The sequence below is a fragment of the Pieris rapae genome, chromosome 10 (assembly GCF_905147795.1).
Source record: "Pieris rapae chromosome 10, ilPieRapa1.1, whole genome shotgun sequence".
Lineage (NCBI taxonomy): Eukaryota > Metazoa > Arthropoda > Insecta > Lepidoptera > Pieridae > Pieris > Pieris rapae.
Window position 1 is genome coordinate 2521312 of NC_059518.1, and position 20695 is coordinate 2542006.

General features: G+C 35.0%; 1 protein-coding gene across 4 annotated transcripts in view; it reads left to right on the top strand.

The window, feature by feature from the left end:
- The window catches only part of LOC111000147 (axin), a 75924-nt gene extending 56017 nt beyond the window's left edge, over positions 1 to 19907 (top strand). Inside the window, exons 1-16 of one of the 4 annotated variants that reach the window (XM_045629742.1) lie at positions 5920 to 6048; positions 7846 to 7927; positions 8262 to 8367; positions 8876 to 8990; positions 9489 to 9637; positions 10008 to 10122; positions 10352 to 10477; positions 10796 to 10941; positions 12411 to 12551; positions 13424 to 13535; positions 14024 to 14167; positions 14364 to 14469; positions 14634 to 14784; positions 15539 to 15715; positions 16152 to 16316; positions 17040 to 19907. In XM_045629742.1, coding sequence (XP_045485698.1) covers positions 7894 to 7927; positions 8262 to 8367; positions 8876 to 8990; positions 9489 to 9637; positions 10008 to 10122; positions 10352 to 10477; positions 10796 to 10941; positions 12411 to 12551; positions 13424 to 13535; positions 14024 to 14167; positions 14364 to 14469; positions 14634 to 14784; positions 15539 to 15715; positions 16152 to 16316; positions 17040 to 17166 — 1914 coding nt within the window. In that variant the 5' untranslated portion in view covers positions 5920 to 6048; positions 7846 to 7893 and the 3' untranslated portion in view covers positions 17167 to 19907. Of the gene's footprint in view, positions 1 to 5919; positions 6049 to 7845; positions 7928 to 8261; positions 8368 to 8875; positions 8991 to 9488; positions 9638 to 10007; positions 10123 to 10351; positions 10478 to 10795; positions 10942 to 12410; positions 12552 to 13423; positions 13536 to 14023; positions 14168 to 14363; positions 14470 to 14633; positions 14785 to 15538; positions 15716 to 16151; positions 16317 to 17039 lie in introns of those variants that run through there. The other 3 variants (XM_045629743.1, XM_045629741.1, XM_045629744.1) reach the window with 3 other exon arrangements.
- Positions 19908 to 20695: the final 788 nt, after the last annotated feature.

Genomic DNA, 20695 nt, shown 5'->3' on the forward strand with positions numbered 1-20695 from the left:
TAAAAGAAACTGACTTTTCCTTAGATATTTTTAATTTTAATTGGAAATGACCTTCAGTTTGTGTTGGTTCATCTCCAGGATCTATACCTTTAATTTTTATTAATTCCTTATTAAGTTTTCGGTTAATATGAATACTGGATTCCTTTAATAAACATATGGCAGAGCCCGAGTCCACGAGCAAAGATAACGGAATGTCTGAAACTTGAGATTCTACTAATATATGTGGTAATAATCTTTTTGTTGTATCTATGTTGATTTCATAAACTTCTTTATTGGGATTTGGAGGAATTTTGATGGAGAAGTTAGGACGATGCGATTGTTGGGATTGATTATCTGAGTAGTCCCTTGAACTAAGAGAATGGGCACTTATTGGGGGCTGGTTACCCGTGTGGTCCCTGTGATTGTGAGAATGGGCACTTGTTGGGGGCTGGTTACCCGTGTGGTCCCTTGAATTGCGATAATGGGCGCTTGTTGGGGGCTGGTTACCCGAGTGGTCCCTTGAGTTAGAGATAGTTAAATATTGTTTGGTGTCTTTTTTAGTATTCTGTCTCGAAAGACACCGGGACGAGACACTTATTCGTTTAAAGGGGTTTGGTCTACCTCGTCATAACCCGTTTCTTCGTCGGGCTGCTCTACAAAATTAACGCGAGGGGGTTGTCTAAACGATTGGCCATTCTGTTGATTGCGTAGCTTATTGTTGTATTCTCGTCTTCTGCACTGCGATATATCATGACCAGTTAACTTACAATAACGGCAATAAGCAATGTTGTTATTGTTTGGCCCTCTTTGAGAGTTGGCGTTAGGTAAAGGCTTTTGAGAGGGATAGAAATTGTAATTAGGCTTTGAAGGGCCTGATTTAAACCTGATGTTATTGTTACCATTATTATTAGGCTTCTGGTCGGTTTGTGGGCGTCGATATAACGTCAACTGTATACGCTCTTCGGAAATTGCATAATTAATGGCCTCGTTTAATGTTTTGGGTGATTTGCACCTGACTATATTTGAAATACGAGGTTGTAACCCCATAAGGAAATGATGAAGTGATAGGTCTTCCATAGCAGCTGTTCTGCCTGGAAGCTCCTTATTTTTTGAAGTGGATAAAGATATTTCAGTAAGCAATTGCGATAAGTAAGTTTCCATTCTCAATGAGTACTGGCTAACATTCTCTTGAGGACCTTGCCTGCTCTCTTGTAGTTCCATCAAAAGATGTGAATAATGTTTCCTTTCGCTGAATTGAGTTTTTAAGAATTCTTTTAGTTGTTCCCAGGTTGTGAAATCTTTTATAGAGCAGGCAATTTCCGCCTTACCACTTAATTGTGCTAGCACATACTTGAACAAAGTGTCTTTTTGAGCCTCCGATGCTAATTCAAATGCATTGTCACAGTTGACAAGAAATGAGTTAAGAGTTTCGCGATTCCCGTCATATGATTTAATAAATTTAAAAAGGGTGTTTATATCTAATTCAGCCATGGCGAGCGCTGCGGCAGTTTTTCTCGTAACACGAGGAGAGGTAACAGGTGATTTGTCTTTAAGTTCGTTTGTACCTTGCTCGAGTTCGGGAATTTCGATAGTGATTTTGCCTTCTTCAAGTTTTGGCGCCTTTGGCATAATTTTAAATTCGCGACGTAATAAATGAGCAAGTTATAAACGAGAAACAGAAATATTATATATTAATTCAATGTGAATATGAACAGTCTTAACTTATAGATAAACAACGTTATAGATAAACAATGACCAGCGACTTACTGAATTACTGCGTGGGCGACCGATAACAATGAGACGACGTGCAGCAGCATTCCGAATAGATTAGCGACGATTTAATTTCTTTCCAGATGTTTTAATTCACTTGGTTGATATTTCGTTAGACAGTTTAATGAAATAAAAGGTTCTTATATAGATTTCCTTTGAATATGATATTCTGAGAGGAGACACGGAGGAGGGACGGAGACACACACTTTTCACTTTTATTTTGCACTTTTATACACTTTTATGCGTTTTTATTACACTTTTCACAATTGTATATATATAAAACTGACTGACACGGCCAAGAATAAAGAGCGAGTCTGCAGAGCGACGTCAGACACTGGGGATTTTCGTATCCCACCGCTGCCACCAAATGTTAGGCCGTGGAATTAAAATGCCTTTTTAAAAAAAGGATTTAATTGAAATAGAAAAAGCAATACAAAATTGGACGACCGCTCTCTTAGAATTATGCGCGCAGACAGACTGAAGACGCTAACGACCTAGTCCTCTGAGAGTCTGCATTGATGATGCAGATCATTGCTTAGCATTATAACTAACAATCTAGGGGTGTAACAGTTCGATACACAATCGTAGAGCGATATCGCGACACGTACGGGCGGTATTGTCCAAAGCTCAGTATCAGCTCAAAGGACGCCGACAAAGCGCGGCACCGTTGCGGACGGCATTAGCGGCCCGAACCACCCCCGCGCAGGGTTGACTGCTACAAAGCTTTGTGATCAACGTTTTTACCCGGGCTGAAGGGTTATGATTTGGTACTAAATACAACGGGTCTCCTTTAGCAAACAACTTGTTATTTGGTCGTCTGCACTGTTGTCTACGGTTCGAAGGGGGGACAGAAAGCTTTCGATTTATGCATTGATTTCTCCATTATAATTTTTTTGAATTATATGTTATGTATCTGTTATTTACTTATAATACATAATATACATTACTTTATATATATATTTTTTTTGGCGTTCATAAGTGTAGATTGTGTTACCTATATAAATAAATGATTTTGAATTTTATACATAATACAAGGCAACTCTACTATAGGTACATATGTTATTTGTACAAGTCCAAATTTAACCTTAATTGAGTCTGCAATCATAATAATAGATAGCATAAAATGTGCGGTCTTACTGTTAAAAGTAGTTTATTTAAGACAACAGATGTAAAACAGAACTACTTAGATTATAATATGCAAAGTTAAAAATAGTTATCGATACAATATTGTTAATTGTTTCTTAAATGTATATTTACGTAAAGAAAAAAATATTGGCATTGTATTCGTTTATTTTTAGTTTTTACAAAATAGGGATAGCCATAATGTTACAATTTATTGTTATGTTTTCCTTTGATGTAGAAATTTTATTATGTAGTTTTTTAATGGTCCGTATACAAATTATACATTTTTACTGCACTGGTCCCAGTTGTTTTCAATTAACACTGGCTCACTATCTTTTCATTAAAATGCATTCTTTAGTTTCTTAGCGTTCATGTGACGTAAGCTAAATTGGCAAGCCACCATCAATTAAACTAATCTCGTATAAAAATTAAAAAATTTAGATCGCCAAATGGTAGAAGTACCGTGCAATTACCTCAAACAAAAATGTAAACATTTAAAAGCCCTCGTCATCGTTTTTACTGTTTGTTTTGAAATTATCGAATAAAATTTTCCATCTTGAGTAGTGTCCAAAGCTACGGTGTCAGCGCTCAAAGGGCGCCGACAAAGCGCCGCGCGTTGGCCCACATCCACCCCCCCTTTAGGGGTGACACTTGCGGGCTTTTTTTCTTTCAAATTAATATCTCTTTGTGGAATCTCTCTAAGCACTTCATATCTTATTATTTGTACTTCGTAATAACTAATAAATTGTCTTGTATTCATTTTCTGTAAAATGGAAAGGAAAAAATTCAATTGAAATACATAGCTTAAAATTGTATACAATTTTATCGAACTAAATTTATGTATTGATAGCCTTGTTATAGATAATTTACAGTAATTTTAAAACATATCAGACCATATACCTATAGTTACCATTCAAATTGATTGGCTGCGATCTTAATTATTTAAGTTTATGTCATCATCAATGCTATATCTTTAGTATATGTTACAAGTTATATTGTCTAAAATATATGACAATCATGGTACACATTGTATTACAAAAAATAAAAATACAATAAAAACACTTCCAGTTTTAGGTTTTACTAGTAGTGTTTGTAATTTACTTGCTAAGAAAAGAAAAATCAACAACAGCGGTTTATGTATAAGATAAGCACTCAATAATTATTTCTTTTAATTTAATCGGCCGAATGTATCTATTTATCCTATTAATTAATAAAAGTCCCATAGATTCCATGTGTGTTGGGCAGCCCTACGTCCACCCCAGCTCAAAGTGAGTGTGTTACTCTTTAACCTGAGCGATTCGCGACCGGCTAAACTTACCACTCCGCTAAATAAAGTTAAAAGGCTCCTCGAGCTTTGTCTCGGCGCGCCTTTGATGTGCCGCCTTTCCCCCCAGTCCCCCTCAGCCCTCGCAAACAGTTCACCGCAGAAACTATTGGCTTTAATGCCTTACATACGATTGATTAGCAAGAGGTATTTCGTAGGAGCATCGATCAAAGTGCCCTCTTGTCCGTGAGGGTCTGAACGATCCCCTTAACTCTGGATTTACGATTGATTGTTACGATATTGTTATACAGAGTAATGAACCAATTAACCGGTAAAAGTTTTGCGATAACGCCGGAGAAATGTATCATACAAATTTCTCGTTACATATTGTAAAAGCTTCTTATAGTGCCCTCTCCTTACGAAGGTTGGCAATCAACGTGGCTAATTTAATTTTGGACTTGGTGCATTGACCAAACCATTGTTTATGGTTCTTCAACCAAGACGTGAGTCTGCGGCCAAATCTACTTCTACCTGTCAGCAACAGCTAGTTATAAGCTATTATATAACATTGCAGTATCCCTGGCCCTGAGCATGTAATTAATATAGGCAATTATATTATCTATATAAATATACCGACCGCCTCTCGCTACGCAAACACATAGGTATTAATTAATTGTATCAATTCACAGTAAAGCAACCCTAACAATAAAACGCAATACGAATTATCAATAAACCCGAACAGCGAATGCAAATTGAAATAGTATTTCATTGCAAACCAATGATTGAAAAGCAATCGATATTTTAATCGAGTGATTGAACGTTGGGTGGATGGGGTATGGGGTGATAGCGCGACTGGCGACAGGTATTAAAAGGAATGTCCGAATGTCCGGATAATGCGACGATGGAAATTCAATTAGTGTAATAACAGGAGGTCCATTAACGCAATCAAAGTAGGTTTTGCGCGTCAAAGGGTCTAGGGTTAATGAAGCGATAGTGTTGCTAATGCAATGATTGGTAAAAGGGATTAAGAATAGAAGAGAGGAAAATCTTTTTTAAACTTAATTTGTGTTACTGTCAAGTTCTTACTGGGTCTGTTTGTTACTTTTAATATGCCATAATCAATTTCTAAATACTATTGATATCGTAAAGCAAACTTAATAAGCGTATTTTAATTAAAGTCCCACTTTGTAACCAATATATTGCTTGATTTAGGCGGGCCACAGAGACAATCGTTTGATTTATCACTAGTCAAACATCCCTTTGATATCTACGTTTTACAAGGACGTGTTTGATTACATATATGAATCTCTTAATTCAATACAAAAATTCTGGACTTGTGTTAATAAAAAACGTTGGAAACAATAGGTGTTCTAAATCTTTGTTTTAATAGAACTTAATTGTTAAGCTTATTTCAGCAAGCCTGATCTAATTCCACTATAGCTTACTCAAACCACTGCAACAATCACTTTTAGCACATCGCAAGTATTGTCGACCTTGATATTAACTTTTTACAGCTACACAATATTTTGTAAAAATGTCACTCTGAAAACATAATACATAGTACATTTCTTCATAATTTTGTCCTATTAAATCGTTTTAGCGTCATCTAGTGTCGTATTAAAGGTCCCTACATTATGCAAGCAAAAACCTGTTTTGCATAAAGTTCAAATAATTGTCAATAGAGGGCAGCCATCACAAACTGTCGAGGGCTTTACTGTACCATGATCTGTCAAACGTCAAATTGTCGACGACTCGGCGGATATCAAATGTCAAAATCGTGTCGCTGCCGATGCTGTATACAAAACCGTAGCAGACCAAGCTAATTTATTATTTATTTCCTAGAAACTTTTCGATTTAACCTGCGTTCTGTTCTTCCTTTAGTGCTCAGCTATCTATAAGCGAATACTTCATATGTAAGTGCTTTCATTTTGGTATTATGTTTCACTCAATATACTTCATGTAAACATCCCTTCCGGGTTAGCGAACATTTGAATGTTTAAAACTACGAAAGTGTACTGATACACTTCGCTCTCGTTTAAAGCTCACAGCGTCTGATCGCGCCTGTAGCCTGTTATCAAGATTTTAAACTTTGGAGATTGGTAGAAGCTGATTTTATAACTTTTTGCCTTTGTTTACAACTTGTATCCCGTTTTATGCCCGTCATCCACACTGAAAATCGTATTTATTAACTTACTGGGATTGCTGTTTTGCTTCATTTTTGAGCCTATTGCCTAAAAGTATAGTTTTATGTTTTTACAGGGAGAAAATGTGTGGATCATCAATAATATTTTTGATGATTTCCAACTCCAGTACATCTACTATGCAACAATTACTATATTTATTTATTTTCAAATTCTGCTGAATACATACATAAAAAAAATATGATTGCTTGGTTTTTATGTTAATGCACCATTTGTAGTTAAAGTAATTGAAATATTGATTTCATATTAATGATCCCTATCATAACCATATTAATAACTATAGCGAGGGTTTCGGGCCTCGAGGAACCCTATTGTGTAATGCGAAGAGCATCCGACACGGTATTCTTCACTCGGAGCTTGACAGTGCATTGCGCAGTTGTGCCGCACCAAAATATATTTGAAAAAATATTAATAAAACATTTCATATTATTCAGTTATAATTCTATTAACCGGTATAGTACCTACAGTGTATTGTTTGTGCATACAATGAGTATGGTAAGGGATCAGAATTTTTTGTTGCTTTGTTAATTTTTTCATTTATGTTTATTGAACTGTGAAGTTATGATTATGATTTGTTATGACAGGATCTTATTATGAATTATTATCCCTTGATGGATAAATGGCTGGAATCTGTATTGATGATGTTGAACATTTTTTTAGCCAACCAAAAATCGATTTAATAACTGTGATTTATGAAATTTGATAGCTTTAATTTTGAAACCAGCCTACTGTTATAATGGAGGTTAGATTTTCTGGTTTGTTATGTATTAATAGGGTGTAATATTGGTTCATAATGGTTAGCATTATTTGTATTCTAAAAATTTTGGCCCGACTCCGATCGATGATGTAGACTCTTGACTTTTAACCGCTGCCACAATTTTGTTTCCCTCTCTCTCATACATACTTAAATCAAATGTAATGCCATGATCTCTATTGTATACCATATTGATTTTTTGGGTTCGATGTTTATAGCTTTCCTGTCGGGGCATTATTGTTTGTGACTCGAGGATTATAATATTTTTGCTTTGAATGCTTATTCAGCACTGAGTATTAATGTCAATAGCAAAAAAGTGAAATAGCTTTTATCTTGATAAAATTGAAAACAAAGTTTTATAAAACAAGTAGTGTTACTGTTCTTATTATGAAAATAAAGAATAGGAATACAAATATTTTATGTATTGAAATGGAAAGTTTATTTTTTTTAGCTAGTATTTTTTCTCTTACGATAATATTATGCTGAAATTTTCAAAACTTTGAACCGCGATTGTGCGCCATTTTTTTGTAACATAATGGCCGCACCACAAGACGAATCATGGATGAAGCCGTTCTAGCTTGGCGTTATAGTTTATTTTAACAATTAAGACTTATAAAAACTCTTTACTATTTACTGAAAATCAGGCACATTTTACGGTTTTAACTTTTATTTTATCGACTAAGCAAAATTTTTTTTAATAATTGCGAAATAATAAAAATAACTTGCATTATAAACAATTGAATATTGATTTGCAGGTGGTATCTCGCCATGCAGAGTGCGGGTGGGAGCAGGGCCTGTGCGCCATGAGCCATACTCCTGGAGGCGGCCACCCGCAAGGTAACGTAATTTTTTAATAAACAATCATAGGTGGAGCCAATTCTAGGCTTATTAATGATTTTGTTTAGCTGGTGGCATGTTTTTTGTATGTCGATATTTTGCTGGAAAAACGTTAAAGATTTTTATGAGTTATTCACATACATGTGTTACGTTACATATTGAGTGAATTTTTCTATTGAATGTATGTACTTAATTAGTATTTGATGTGGTGACAGAAAATATAGTGCCGAAGACCATGTCTTAGACCCAAAAATGTATGGCTTGGGTACAAAACTAATCGACTCCCTTGAAAAGAAAATTCTAGCTTGTTTAAATAAACTTGTCTGTTTTTCAGGTTGGGAGCACAAGCTTGCAGACCGGTCGTCGCTGCCGCCAGCACCGGGGGAGGAGAAAACCAAATCTCAGTCCAAACATGTGTTCACACAGCCCCATAACCCTAAGTGAGTAAATTGTTAATATTATACCATTTTTTTCGTAAATGTCAATCAATCACTTATTTGCATTTCTCGTGTCGTTCTGATATTTGGAAATGTATTTTTTTATTATAAGATCTCGGGTCACTGTTACTGAATATAACTATGCTATACTTTAAATTAAACAGCAAATCAAAGTTTCATAAGGGCTGTCTCTATTGGTGCACTAATTGAATAATAATATTTTTTTAATGATTTTTATTACTTACGATGGGTTGGAATTTAAACACTTCATTGATTAACTGTTTAAGTTTAACATTGATTAAGGTGGGCCGGTGGATATGAAATGGCTGGAAAGACCTGGTCGAATTTGGTGCATAATTAAGAAAAATGGAGGACAATGGGAATAGCCTTTGCCCATAGGCACACCGAATCGGTTATCGTAGATAAAGTAAAACAATTGTTATAATGTTCATATTTTGTATTTCTGATATAAGGCTGTATATAAATAACTATATATATCGTAATGTCGTAGAACGAGCGCTATGTGGTGGCGCGAAGAGACGGAAGGCTCGTCGGGCAGCAGCGCACGTTCACCTGCCTCACCTCCCTATGTACGTTGGGCTAGAGCCCTGCACTTCCTGCTCGAGGTATGTACATATATATATATATATATAAATACTAGCGGATCCGACAGACGTTGTCCTGTCTACACGTCTAAGCCATTTCGATGAAAATTATTATTCAAATGTTATGACAATATCTAACGATCCAGCACATGGTCACACACGCTATAACACAATGATAACAAAACTTTTTTTAAATTTCGGGACAGACTAAAATTAAAATTCGAATATTATTTAAAATTTGACACTGCGATGGTAGCGCCGTCTGTCGGATCCAATGTAAAACATTCCAAAATCAACAACAACTAAGAAATTGAAAATTAATTAAAAAAACATTGTCCAGCGGACAAAATTGTGAATCTAAACCATTCCCAGATCCCCTTGAACACACACACTTTCGTCTAAATCGGTCCAGTCGTTTAGGAGGAGTTCAGTCACATACACACGCACACAAGAAATATATATATTAAGATATGCCATTTGTAAGGAAATGTATCGATTGATTGCGGTGGAATTGTATAGGATGCAGAGGGCGTGCGTCTGTTTCGTAAGTTCGTGTGCGGAGCCGGCGGATTGCACGTCGATCGGCTTAACTTCTACTTCGCCGTGCACGGCTTGCGACAGGAGACCGAACCGTCCAAGATCCGGCAAGTCGTGTCGGCTATATACAAGTGAGTGTGACATTGTAAAATAATTATTATTATTATTGTATATTTCAAGACTATTTTTAACACGAAACACGCTAAAAAAATTCATTTCTGAACTTAATCAGCATACTCATAACGGTCACTATTTAACATTTGCAGTATCCCTTGCTCATTATTTTGCCAGAGACCGATTAAATTTTTACCTTTACCTATGTACCTACGTCAAATAAGATATTTTCATGGGAGTTGTTTGTTCATAATAACTTTTTTTCATATTTCTTGATATTTTAAAATAATTATGAATTTGCGGTTGTGTTGATAGCTTTAAAACAAATTTACACTAAATTTTTATGTATTAGTTATCTTAAACCTAATTATAAAACAATAAAAATAGATTCCTGCGGAAGTCTCAGCTAACGATGCCGGAAGCGCTGAAGTCGCAGGTCAAGCAGGCGATCAAAGATGGCGCATCCATCGAGAAGACTATCTTCGATGAAATGGAGCGAGAGGTACGCAACACCTGCTTCTGATCTTTATACACTTTTTGGGTCATTGCAAATAATGTTAATAATGTTTAATTCCCTTTCAAGCATCCTATAGTCGATGTGTCGATAGCTATACAAATTTAGTTCGAATTCATCGTTTCATGAATTGTTCATGTAACTTATAAGCGGTTAACTCATTTAGAAAGAAATCCACTAGAATAAATAATTAAATATGTGCAATTTTGTGTGTCAGGTGACGCGCGCCATAACTGAAACGACGTACCAATCGTTCCTCCGGTCGGAAGCTTACGTCTCGTACGTGAGTGCGGCCACTCAGCCTCTTTCCTCGCCTGACGCCTCGCCACCTCACCATAAAGAGGTAACTATGCTCTGGTATATTCATAACATATTTATTTCTTTTCTATAACAATGTAATGTTGTGTTTCTAGACTTGTTTCTCGAAAAAGGTGTTATGGTTAATCTGAATTTCTAAGAGTCGAACACACATATTGTATTAATTGAGTATATAATATAAAAATGAAGATAAGATTAAAACATTGACGCAATTTTTTTCTCCAGAATATATCATTATAATTTAAGTAAATCAAAACAGATACTACAATTGTAATTATATAAACGGTATAATGTAATTAAAATACCCCTATAAGGGCAAAGCAAATAATAAATCTTTTTACAGATGCCAGTATGCGGCCTGGCAACATTGCACGAAGGTCAGGAGTTGTCGGGCGCGAGCGCGAATACGAGCTCGAGTACGAGCGCACGTCTCACTCACGACGCGTTGCTCGCCACTCAATCGCGGAGACTCCACTCGGACGTCGCACCGTCAGTATACAGCCCTTCATGTTTCTTAGCTGATATTCGCATGCCTCATGCTATTGTGCTTGACGATATTTTTTGACCGAATTGTGAAAAAAAGTTTTTTTAGATATATAAAAATATCGGTTATCTGTAAAGTAGGTTTACTGACGATAGTTGAACGTGACAACGTCTAAAGATATACAGATGGAATGGTTGCATTTTTCCAAAGAAAATTTTAATTGGGGTTGATAGGTATTTTGTATGGATATAGAGGACGTAAATGGAAATCACAATTGAATTGATCAAGTTACATTTATTTGTACGCATAAATACAATTATGTCAATTTTCAAACGAACGAACGCTGCTGAACGCGTAGGCCGCTTGTGCCTCTTTGTCGCTCGTTCAGCGCTCGCGCTTGCACTCCAAGCCTTAAATGAAACGCCTCAGAGCGAGGTAACGCCGCATGCGTCATGGTTTTTCTTGCGTGCAGCCGGATCCATCGAATTATAAGACGTTGTCACGTCAAAAATAATTATTTTGTTATTCAATTTTCATAGAATTTAACATATTTTAATTGTTATTAAACTCATAAAGCTAGAAAATATTTACTTAATTTTGATCAATTATTGATATATATGAAATAGCAACCTATTCTTACTATCGTCAAGCACAATTTAGCAAGTAGACCCCGAAATGGAACAACTGTAAATATACAATTATAATTGTACATTGACAGTTCTTGACAATTTTTTAGATATTTTTGTCGCTTGGCGTAGCGTCAATACATATTAGGTCTAGATATATTTCTGTTTAGATTCCAAATTATTATCCACATTGACGTCTGTACTTTAGCTGAACGCTATCGTGTGAAGTTTTGTTGAGAGAAAACACTAAAAAACATCCAAATTAATACTGGCAGTGTTAAAATTTAATTATAAAAGTTTGAAATTAAAGTCAGCTTTAATGCTAAGTACGAGTGCTTTACGCTACTTAGCGCTTTTTCTCTTAGAGTAAGATCTAGAAACCAAACTTTTTGCAAACTTTGATGACTCCCGTATGTCAAATTTCAACCCGTTTTTTTACATATGAAAGTTACAAATTCGTATGAGAAACCTTAAATTTGTACTTGATTTAATACAGTAAAGTTTTAGTGTTTTCTCGAAATAAGAGCCCCGTCCTATTTAATTTTACAGCCAGCATGTAGTTAATGCTAATTTACTTTATTTTCTCCCAGCAGCTTGATTTATTTTGTATGTTTTGCCCCCATGTTTGTCCCCGCTGCATGTTTGCCGTCCCGACGACGCTGTTACATTCACTGCATAACTGCTGTTACCGCCCAATCCTCACCTTTAATCAACTGCTCTTTGTACATTATTCTAAACACATCTATTTTCATATAATTTGTCTTACTTTCCCGTTAATATTTCCCCTGGTATGAATTCCTGCAATTTGTTTTCCCCTGTCCCTACCCCTTGGCACATATCGGTAACAGTCACCGTCACAAGCGGTCAGTGTACAGCGCTCACGTGTCGTACGCGGGGTATACGCCGACGTCGCGTCAGGACTCAGAACGGGGCAGCCTTAGCAGCGGACGTACCGATAGTGATGCTGTCTCGCTTTCCGGCAGTAGTGTGTAAGTAGGATAGATAATGTATTTTCAGTGAGGCCGTCGCACAAGGATCTAGAAGTTATGGAAACACGTTTTGCCAATGCAGTGGGTTTTTAAATATGATGATAAAATGTTAAAAAAATATGTAAAAACTTACGTACATATTTTTTGTATTTATTAATGCTGCCTAGAGACACAGAGAAAATATTATATTCGACATAATAGATATACATAACATTTATTACCAAAGAAACACACAATAATAACAATCAAAAAAAGAAAGTACAATTTAAATTTGTAATGTGTGTTAGTTTGCGCCTCAGACTAAAAAAATAATGTAGTAATAATAATAGTAAAAATTAACAGTGTAAATAAAGAAGTCTTGGGTAATTTGTGAGTAATAAATATAAATAAGAATAATTATTACTAAAACTATTAAAAGACATAGATAAATAAATATTTAAAAAACAGACCAGATAATAAAAACGTCAATTCCTATACTTAAAAATAATTTGACATTTGAGTGTATTGAATTATTTCATGTTTATTATATATGTTAATAATAAATTTAATAACCATGTTTAATTCATTTTATAAACGGTTAAGAGACACTAAAACATCTACCTTCTTATTATATTTTCTCTTTTACCATAATAAATGTTATACGTAGTCAATAATCAACGTATTTAACGTAGACAAGTTCGATTCTACCGATCGTTCTAAACTAAGGTAAGATAGATAGTAGTTTAGTTTTATTAGTAGGCTGTACCCCTTGCTTCACAAAATTTTCATTAGCGCCACATTTCTTTCGTTTGGTAATTTTATTGATTATATTTTTTTTAAGACGATATTTAAGAAGATATTCATTTGTTTTCTAAATAATACGACAATTACAGGGATGGTATGTCTGTGCGCGGCCCCAGAGATAGCCGGGAGTCGCGGCATCGGCAACGCCTGTACGGAATGGACAGGCAGGCCGTTATCAATAAGGAGCAGGATACTGCAATGGTGATTTTTTAAATTTTTCCCTTGTTTGATTAAACGACTGACTTTAATTGTTTGAAACATGAGCTTATAACTAAGATAAAATTAGGGGTTATATTCAATATCTAACTTGACTTATCAAAGCATTGTCTAAGTGACATGATGTAAAAACTATTGGGCTCATGTTAGCTTCAAGTGTGCGATGATACATATTGTTTGCTTCTAATTATTACCTAATGTATATATATGTATGTAACTTAACTTATGTTGGGTTTTATACCTTCTATAATGTATATCTCCTCCAATATACAACTCCTCACAAATTCTTTAGGCATTATAGTTTTAAAGTTCTATATGTTTATGTATTATTATATTTCTCCTTAAATAATTATATTCTCCCTGTTTTCCCTTGGTAAAAACTGCTATTAATAGCAATAAGCAGCCAGTTTAATTTTTACATTTCTTTCAAGTTATAATTGAATAAGATTTATATTTATTTTTGGTTCGTCCAGATGATCCCCCGTACCCAACGAGTTCAGTCTGAACAATTACGAGTTCTGCCGCCGGCTGAATTTGCGCCGCTTCTAATTGAGAAATTAGAAAGAGTTAGAAGAGATAGAGAAAACAAGGAGAGACTGGAACGGAGATTAGCTGAGGTAATATGTTTTTTGTAATAGAGTTTACTTCTAAATTGAGTGAAAATATTTCTATACTTAAGTAACGAGTTTTAAGTCCCAATGTATATTATCTAATAACACAATTCACAAAACTAACAAAAATAAGGAGTACTTAAATATCTAAATTATTTCAGAATTATTTTTATAGATTTTTAATGTATTTCTGTATGATCAGGGTGAGGGTGAAGAGACCTCATCTCAAGTGCTTCCACCACAGTTAGTTGCTGCTGCAATTCGGGAGAAGCTTCAGCCAGATGACGACAACGATCAGGATATTCTTGGTGAGTATAAGACATATTATCGTTAATTATTTATCCAAAATTTTCTTGGAAAACAATAGTTACTTATAGTCCAAGTATCGTCAAAATCGGTTCAGTCATTTTTGAGATGTATGAAATCTTTTTGTTCATTTTAATTCTAAAAAAATCTGGTGTGGCAATTGCAGATCAGCACGTATCCCGAGTATGGTCCGAACGCACTCCGGGTGGATCTCCTCCTGGTGGAAGACGAGCGAGGAGACACAATCGCCGAGCTCCTTCCTGCCTCTCTGCTGACTCCGGCCATTATGATGAACCGCCGCATCTTGCTACACGCAGGTCAGTGAAATATATTATAACTTATATTATTTCTACCTTATTGACATACAAACGGGACCCAGTTTTGTTAGATATTTAGTATTATAGGTTATATTAATATACATTCTTCTCTAGAACATTCCATTGGGATCTTTTTTTGACTACTATAGCCAAAAACATTTAAATTTATTTCCTATTTTTTATTATATTTGTCACAAATAAGTCACATTATCGTCTAACATTGCCGTTACATTTTTCTTAATTAAGGTTATAATGTAATAATAATGACGAATGCAGAATCTCAGTTTACCAATTAACACTAAGTTTTTTTTATAAAACATGATGTACTTGTAAAAATGATAGAAGTAGTTTTCTCCAATCTGAGGTCCATTGTGTCGTTGTGATGGCAAATAGTTTTTAGGTCTTTTAACAACAAATTGACCGGGGTTTATATTAATTCATTAAAAGCTGCAATAGATTAATAACGAACTAGTATAACAGACAATAAATATAACTGAAAATATATATAAGAGAGTAAAACTCAAATGAGTTCCAAAAATATTAATTTTTGATAACAACGTTTAGTTTGTTATTTCAGTTAAAAACCACTTTAATCGTATTTCTTTTATAATCAATACATAATGTACTTACAAACAAAACTAGCGTCTTTTCCACAGACTAACAAACAAAATCAAATGAACATCTGTAAAAACAAAATAGATAAATAATATTCCAATTTCAGTAATATAATTATTTCTTTATGTATATATTTCAGATCGTTCTCAAAGAAAACGGTGACAGAGCTGACAGACAGTGGCGTGTCGGTTGTAAGCGAAGGTGGAGTGAGTGGGCTGAGTGCTGCGAGTGAGCCCCGGATTCTTCTTTGGATCGCTGAAGGGGAAAGGGGAGAACGGAGGGCAACTTCGGCTGATAGACATCGCCGGCAAACACGGTAAGATTTCTAAAATAAATCTTATGTGTTTATTGTATATATATTTATTCGCATGTGTATAATTGTTTTTTTTTTGTTTAGGAAAAATTTTGTTTTTTTTTGAAAATTATTTTGTTATGTGGTCCGATAACTCTACCTTTCTGTAAGATCTATTGTGTTCTGAAAGAAGAGACATTTTTATGTGCCTAGGACCTAATTAACGTTTATGTGATAAAAAAAAACATTAAAAATATATCCATAGAAATTCTAATGCAGCATGAATTTATTTGTCATATTTTTTAAATTTATTTAAAGCAAATATTAAAATTTATTCCAAATACAATATTTTTGTGACAAAACTTAACTTTTCTATGTTCCGCTACATAGTTAGTAAATAGGTAAAACGGTATATTAAATTAACTCCCAAACCTTAAGCCATTGAATGCTATGCCCGCAGCGGCGGCGGCGGCAGCAAGAGCAGCAGTACCAGCGGCGGCGTGGAGCAGACCGTGGTGGTGGCCCACTTCTTGGACGAGAGCGTGCCTTACCGCTTCAAGGTGCCCGCCTGCCCTCTCACGCTCAAGACCTTCAAGGAGTATCTGCCGCGAAAGGGGAATTACAGGTACCTCATTCTTAACATTATTTTAACTTATGTATTTTTTAATGCAAGCAAGCGATTTATAAATATTACAATGGTATACTCCTCCCAAAAGGCCGGCAACGCACCCACTAAAACGGATGCCCAGCGGCTGCGTTTGGCCCCCTATCGTATAAACAAAACTAATTTTATAACAAATTAAATCATGCCAAAATTTGCTAAATTACGCCATGTAAATTTTCCATATGTCTAAAGCATAATTGATGCATGTCATGCTTTCAGTACATAAAAGTGTGTTAGTATTTATAACATATACAATTGTATTATTAACACAACAAATAGGATAAACAATCCTTATAACAAAAACCACAATTTTGTCTACTGACGATAGTGGACGTGACAACGTCATAACGAAACATTGATGAAATTATTGCATACTTACGCAAAAAATTGAATAATTTTTATTGAATTGTCACTATTTTGTATGGATGCAAAGGAGTGAATCCTCGGACGCATTGGCTAATCGAGTGCAAGAAAGATAAGCGCAAGCGTACAATGAGCGTAACTGGACTATAAGCGTAACGGGACAATGAGTCATGTGCACCCAGCGTTGGTCGATTTACTAAAACAATCATCCATTAATATACTCATTACGTGTATATTTATTTTTTTTGAAGTTCATAAGTGTACATTATGTTACCTATATGAATAAATGATTTTTGACTTTAACATATAAATTATTTCCAGATATTTCTTCAAGACGGAGTGTGCGGATCTAGACAACACAGTGATTCAGGAAGAGGTCAGTTGTGACAACGACACGCTGCCCATGTTCGAGGGGAAGGTCATGGCCCGAGTCAAAGCTATTGAATAACTTCAGGAATATTGGGAATTTGTTAAATTATTTGCTACTTAAATGTTAGCTTTTATTATTTGTGTATTGGACTTTGGTTTTTTAGTAATTTACAAAGACGTTCTCTCCTATAAAACTAAAATTTAGACGCCTTTTTTTTTTTAAATAAAAAGTCACCTGCCGGAAATTTTGTTTCACCGGGAATCTATCCCAGGAACTTTGCGATTATTTAACTAATTTAGATCGTGGAACGTAGCTGGTTATTGTGGGTCAATGATTTACACCGTGCAAACTTAATTAGCCTCAAAAATTTACGCAAATAGATTAACTGTTTATGAAAAGTTTTGAGATGGTTCACTTTGACGAGGTCATATAACCCAATATTTTGCTGGTCGAGATATATAGTTTGATTCACCTTTGTAACTATATATCTTTGATCAGCAAAATTGGTAGCCCCAAACACCTAACATTACTCCAGAGAAGAAATAAAAATTATTATAAATAATTAAAAAACGTCTGACAGTAGCAAATTTAAAAAAAATTTAGATGGTTCTAAAAGAGCGTTAAATATTCGTTAATATTTTTACGAAGCGAATAGGGCTTCGATAAATAACATGGAAACATCTGTTACCATGGTTACAATATTGGCGTATAAAAGGTGGTAATTATAGTCCACGCCATATAAAAGGTATCAACATCGATAGGCTTTAAACTTGATTGGAAAAAGATAGCTTCAATTACAACATATATATTATGTATATAGTTGTCCGTCTGTAGAGTAAATGTGTCCACTACATAATCGTCGTATTGCCTGTTTGATTTCTATAATAAATATTTATTAGAAAATCAATTTGACAATATTGCCACAGACAACGCGACATTCTGTAAATAATTAGTTGTATCGGTATAATCTATTGGATGTATTAGTGAAACAGCCCAGTAAAAATTTTCGTCTACCCTCAAAATACCTGTTATTTTTTTATAAATTTTTTGCGTACGCCCAGTTCAGGGACATGAATTATTTTTGAAGTCGCGTCCTCGATTTACGCTTACTTTATTTTTATATGAAAATTTGTTTTAATTAGTTGTTAGCGAATGACTGCTTAGTTGGTACGCGCCGTAAGCGTTATTTTCTATTTGTTTTTGCGGGCGTTAGTTTAGCTGTGGGAATTTATTTTAAAAACTTAAATGCCGGTACTGAATGCCCAATATGTGGATCCTGTTAAGGGATCAAATCTATGTAATAATTGTTTAATTGACATATTTAAAAATTATTGCAATTACAATTTTACCTGTGACAATTAATTGTCACGTCTTAATCAAGTTAAGTTTTTTTAGTACATTGTTAAGTGGACAGTTTTCCGTTCTGCAGCTGTGAATAGTACCTACATATGTATATACATAGTTGTAAGATACATTATGTTTGCCGACGAATACTGCGCTCGCGCTATTTTGATACTATTTCGATTATGTCCACTCCCAATGGTCTTTAATTGATAATATTAGCGCCAGGGTCGTATTCGCTATGATTATTTTATCGAATATCAGACTGAATTTTGTATAATTTCAAAGTAATTCGAACCCAACTCCATAAAGGAGGAAAAAAACTCAAAGATTTACTTCCTAATCACTAGTCCTTGGCGTGCGTTCTGTCGACTGTATGGCCCACTTAAACCCAGTAAATTTCTTTAAATCTAGAGGATTCAAATTTAAATATAGCTAGTCAGTTTGGATAGTTGAGCCTGCTATCAGTCCCATACTACTATTTACATAAAAAGGTATGGGACTACCCGCATTTTAATTTTTTTTTTGTTCGTCGTCTAATCTTTTTTTGAAGTACCCCGCGTACTCCTTTGTTGTACTAGGCCATAGCGGGGCGACGGGACGCCGCAGTCCAATAGTACTTAGCAGCGTTAGAATAAGATGTATGATAGCTCGAGTCCGGTCCACTGTAAGATAGACGAGTGCACCATCACTGCACAATATTGAGAATAGGGTGCGTAAAAATGTGCCTTCAATGTTAATAAAATTTTTCATAGTTGATGCTTCTAACTAGACGTAAGTTTGTAAATATAGAGTAGCGCTAACGAACTCTTTATTATTATTTAAATATATTTTAATTTATTGCCTAAGTCGTGCGCGTCGCGGATGCGCGTTTTTTTTTATATTTCTCCTCCGATTCCGATGTCTTCCTTGCCTCTCTTAGCTTAAATCTTTTCTATCTTAGAGAAATGTGTAGCTTTTTATAATTTAACAGATTTATAGTCCGTTTCTCGCGCTGTTTGAACGACGCTTGTGAGTCGAAGCACTTCAAGCGAATATCTTCAAGTATTTGTTGTCCAATTAAATGTCTCACTGCATCGAAATCGTTATGAGCAAAACCGGCACAATATTTGTGTCGTAAACTCTAAGTCTTTCGCGTATTTTTGAATTGTTTTGTATTTCTGGTGATATTCGCTTGCTCGATGCGGCGTTACGAGGTACACGTATGTATAAATAGATAATTATAACATTTTTATAAATACCAGTTTAAGGCACTCAGTTGGCTGGATGTATGTGAGATACTTGAGAGCTCGGAAAATAATACAATTGCTTGTTAAATTTGTAAAATGTTCCATTTAATGATGAATGGTGTTAATTATGGTACATAGGTACGAATAATTCTTGGGCAGTTGTATTGCGAGAATTTCACTAATCGGACTGTATTATTTTTTTAACTAGCACATGTAACTATTAAAAATTAAAACTGGAACTGTGCCATACTCCTTGTTTTATTGATTTTATTATCCCATATTTATGTGAATTGAAGATAAAACAATGCAATGTTGGCCTTATCGTACATACCTGGACCAAGTCAAGGGGTCTAGTCAAGGCGGCTTAACAGTAGTGTATGTAGAAAGTCGAAAACTAAATTTGTATGAAAATCAAACATACATATGACAGCTAGTGTCGACAGTTGGTACCAACTACTAGCTGTCATTTTCATACAAATTTAGTTTTCGACTTTCTACATACACTACTGTTATGCCGTCTTGACTAGACCCCCAGGAGGTACGACAAGAAGGGACAAGTCAAGTAACCACCAATGAGCATGGTGAATGACCTCAAAGTGGATGAAGCGAGAGAGGTATGTCAGGACCGTTGCTGGTGAGAACGATCTGCGAACGCTGGAGATCCGTAGTATATGCCTACCCCTACGGGAAAAAGACGATAATATAAATACATAAATATAAAACTGCGTCTGTTTCATGGACTATTCATTTACACAGGAGCACACGTTAGCCACCACCTTGACTCGGGTTTGTCCAGGCTTTTGACATACGGGAGTTGTATTTATGGCTAAGTCTCGACTCCTGATAATAACAATCCAATTAATATTTGAACCGATTAAAGATCAAATATTTGATAATCCATCCTGTTTTCAGAAGACAACGATAACAAAACGGCTCCATAATAAACTCAACAAAAAATAAGGGCAACTAAGGATATTTAAGTTTTAAGGTCGTTTAAAGTAAATTAAGTAAAATATAATTTTCTGACGTCTGTATTC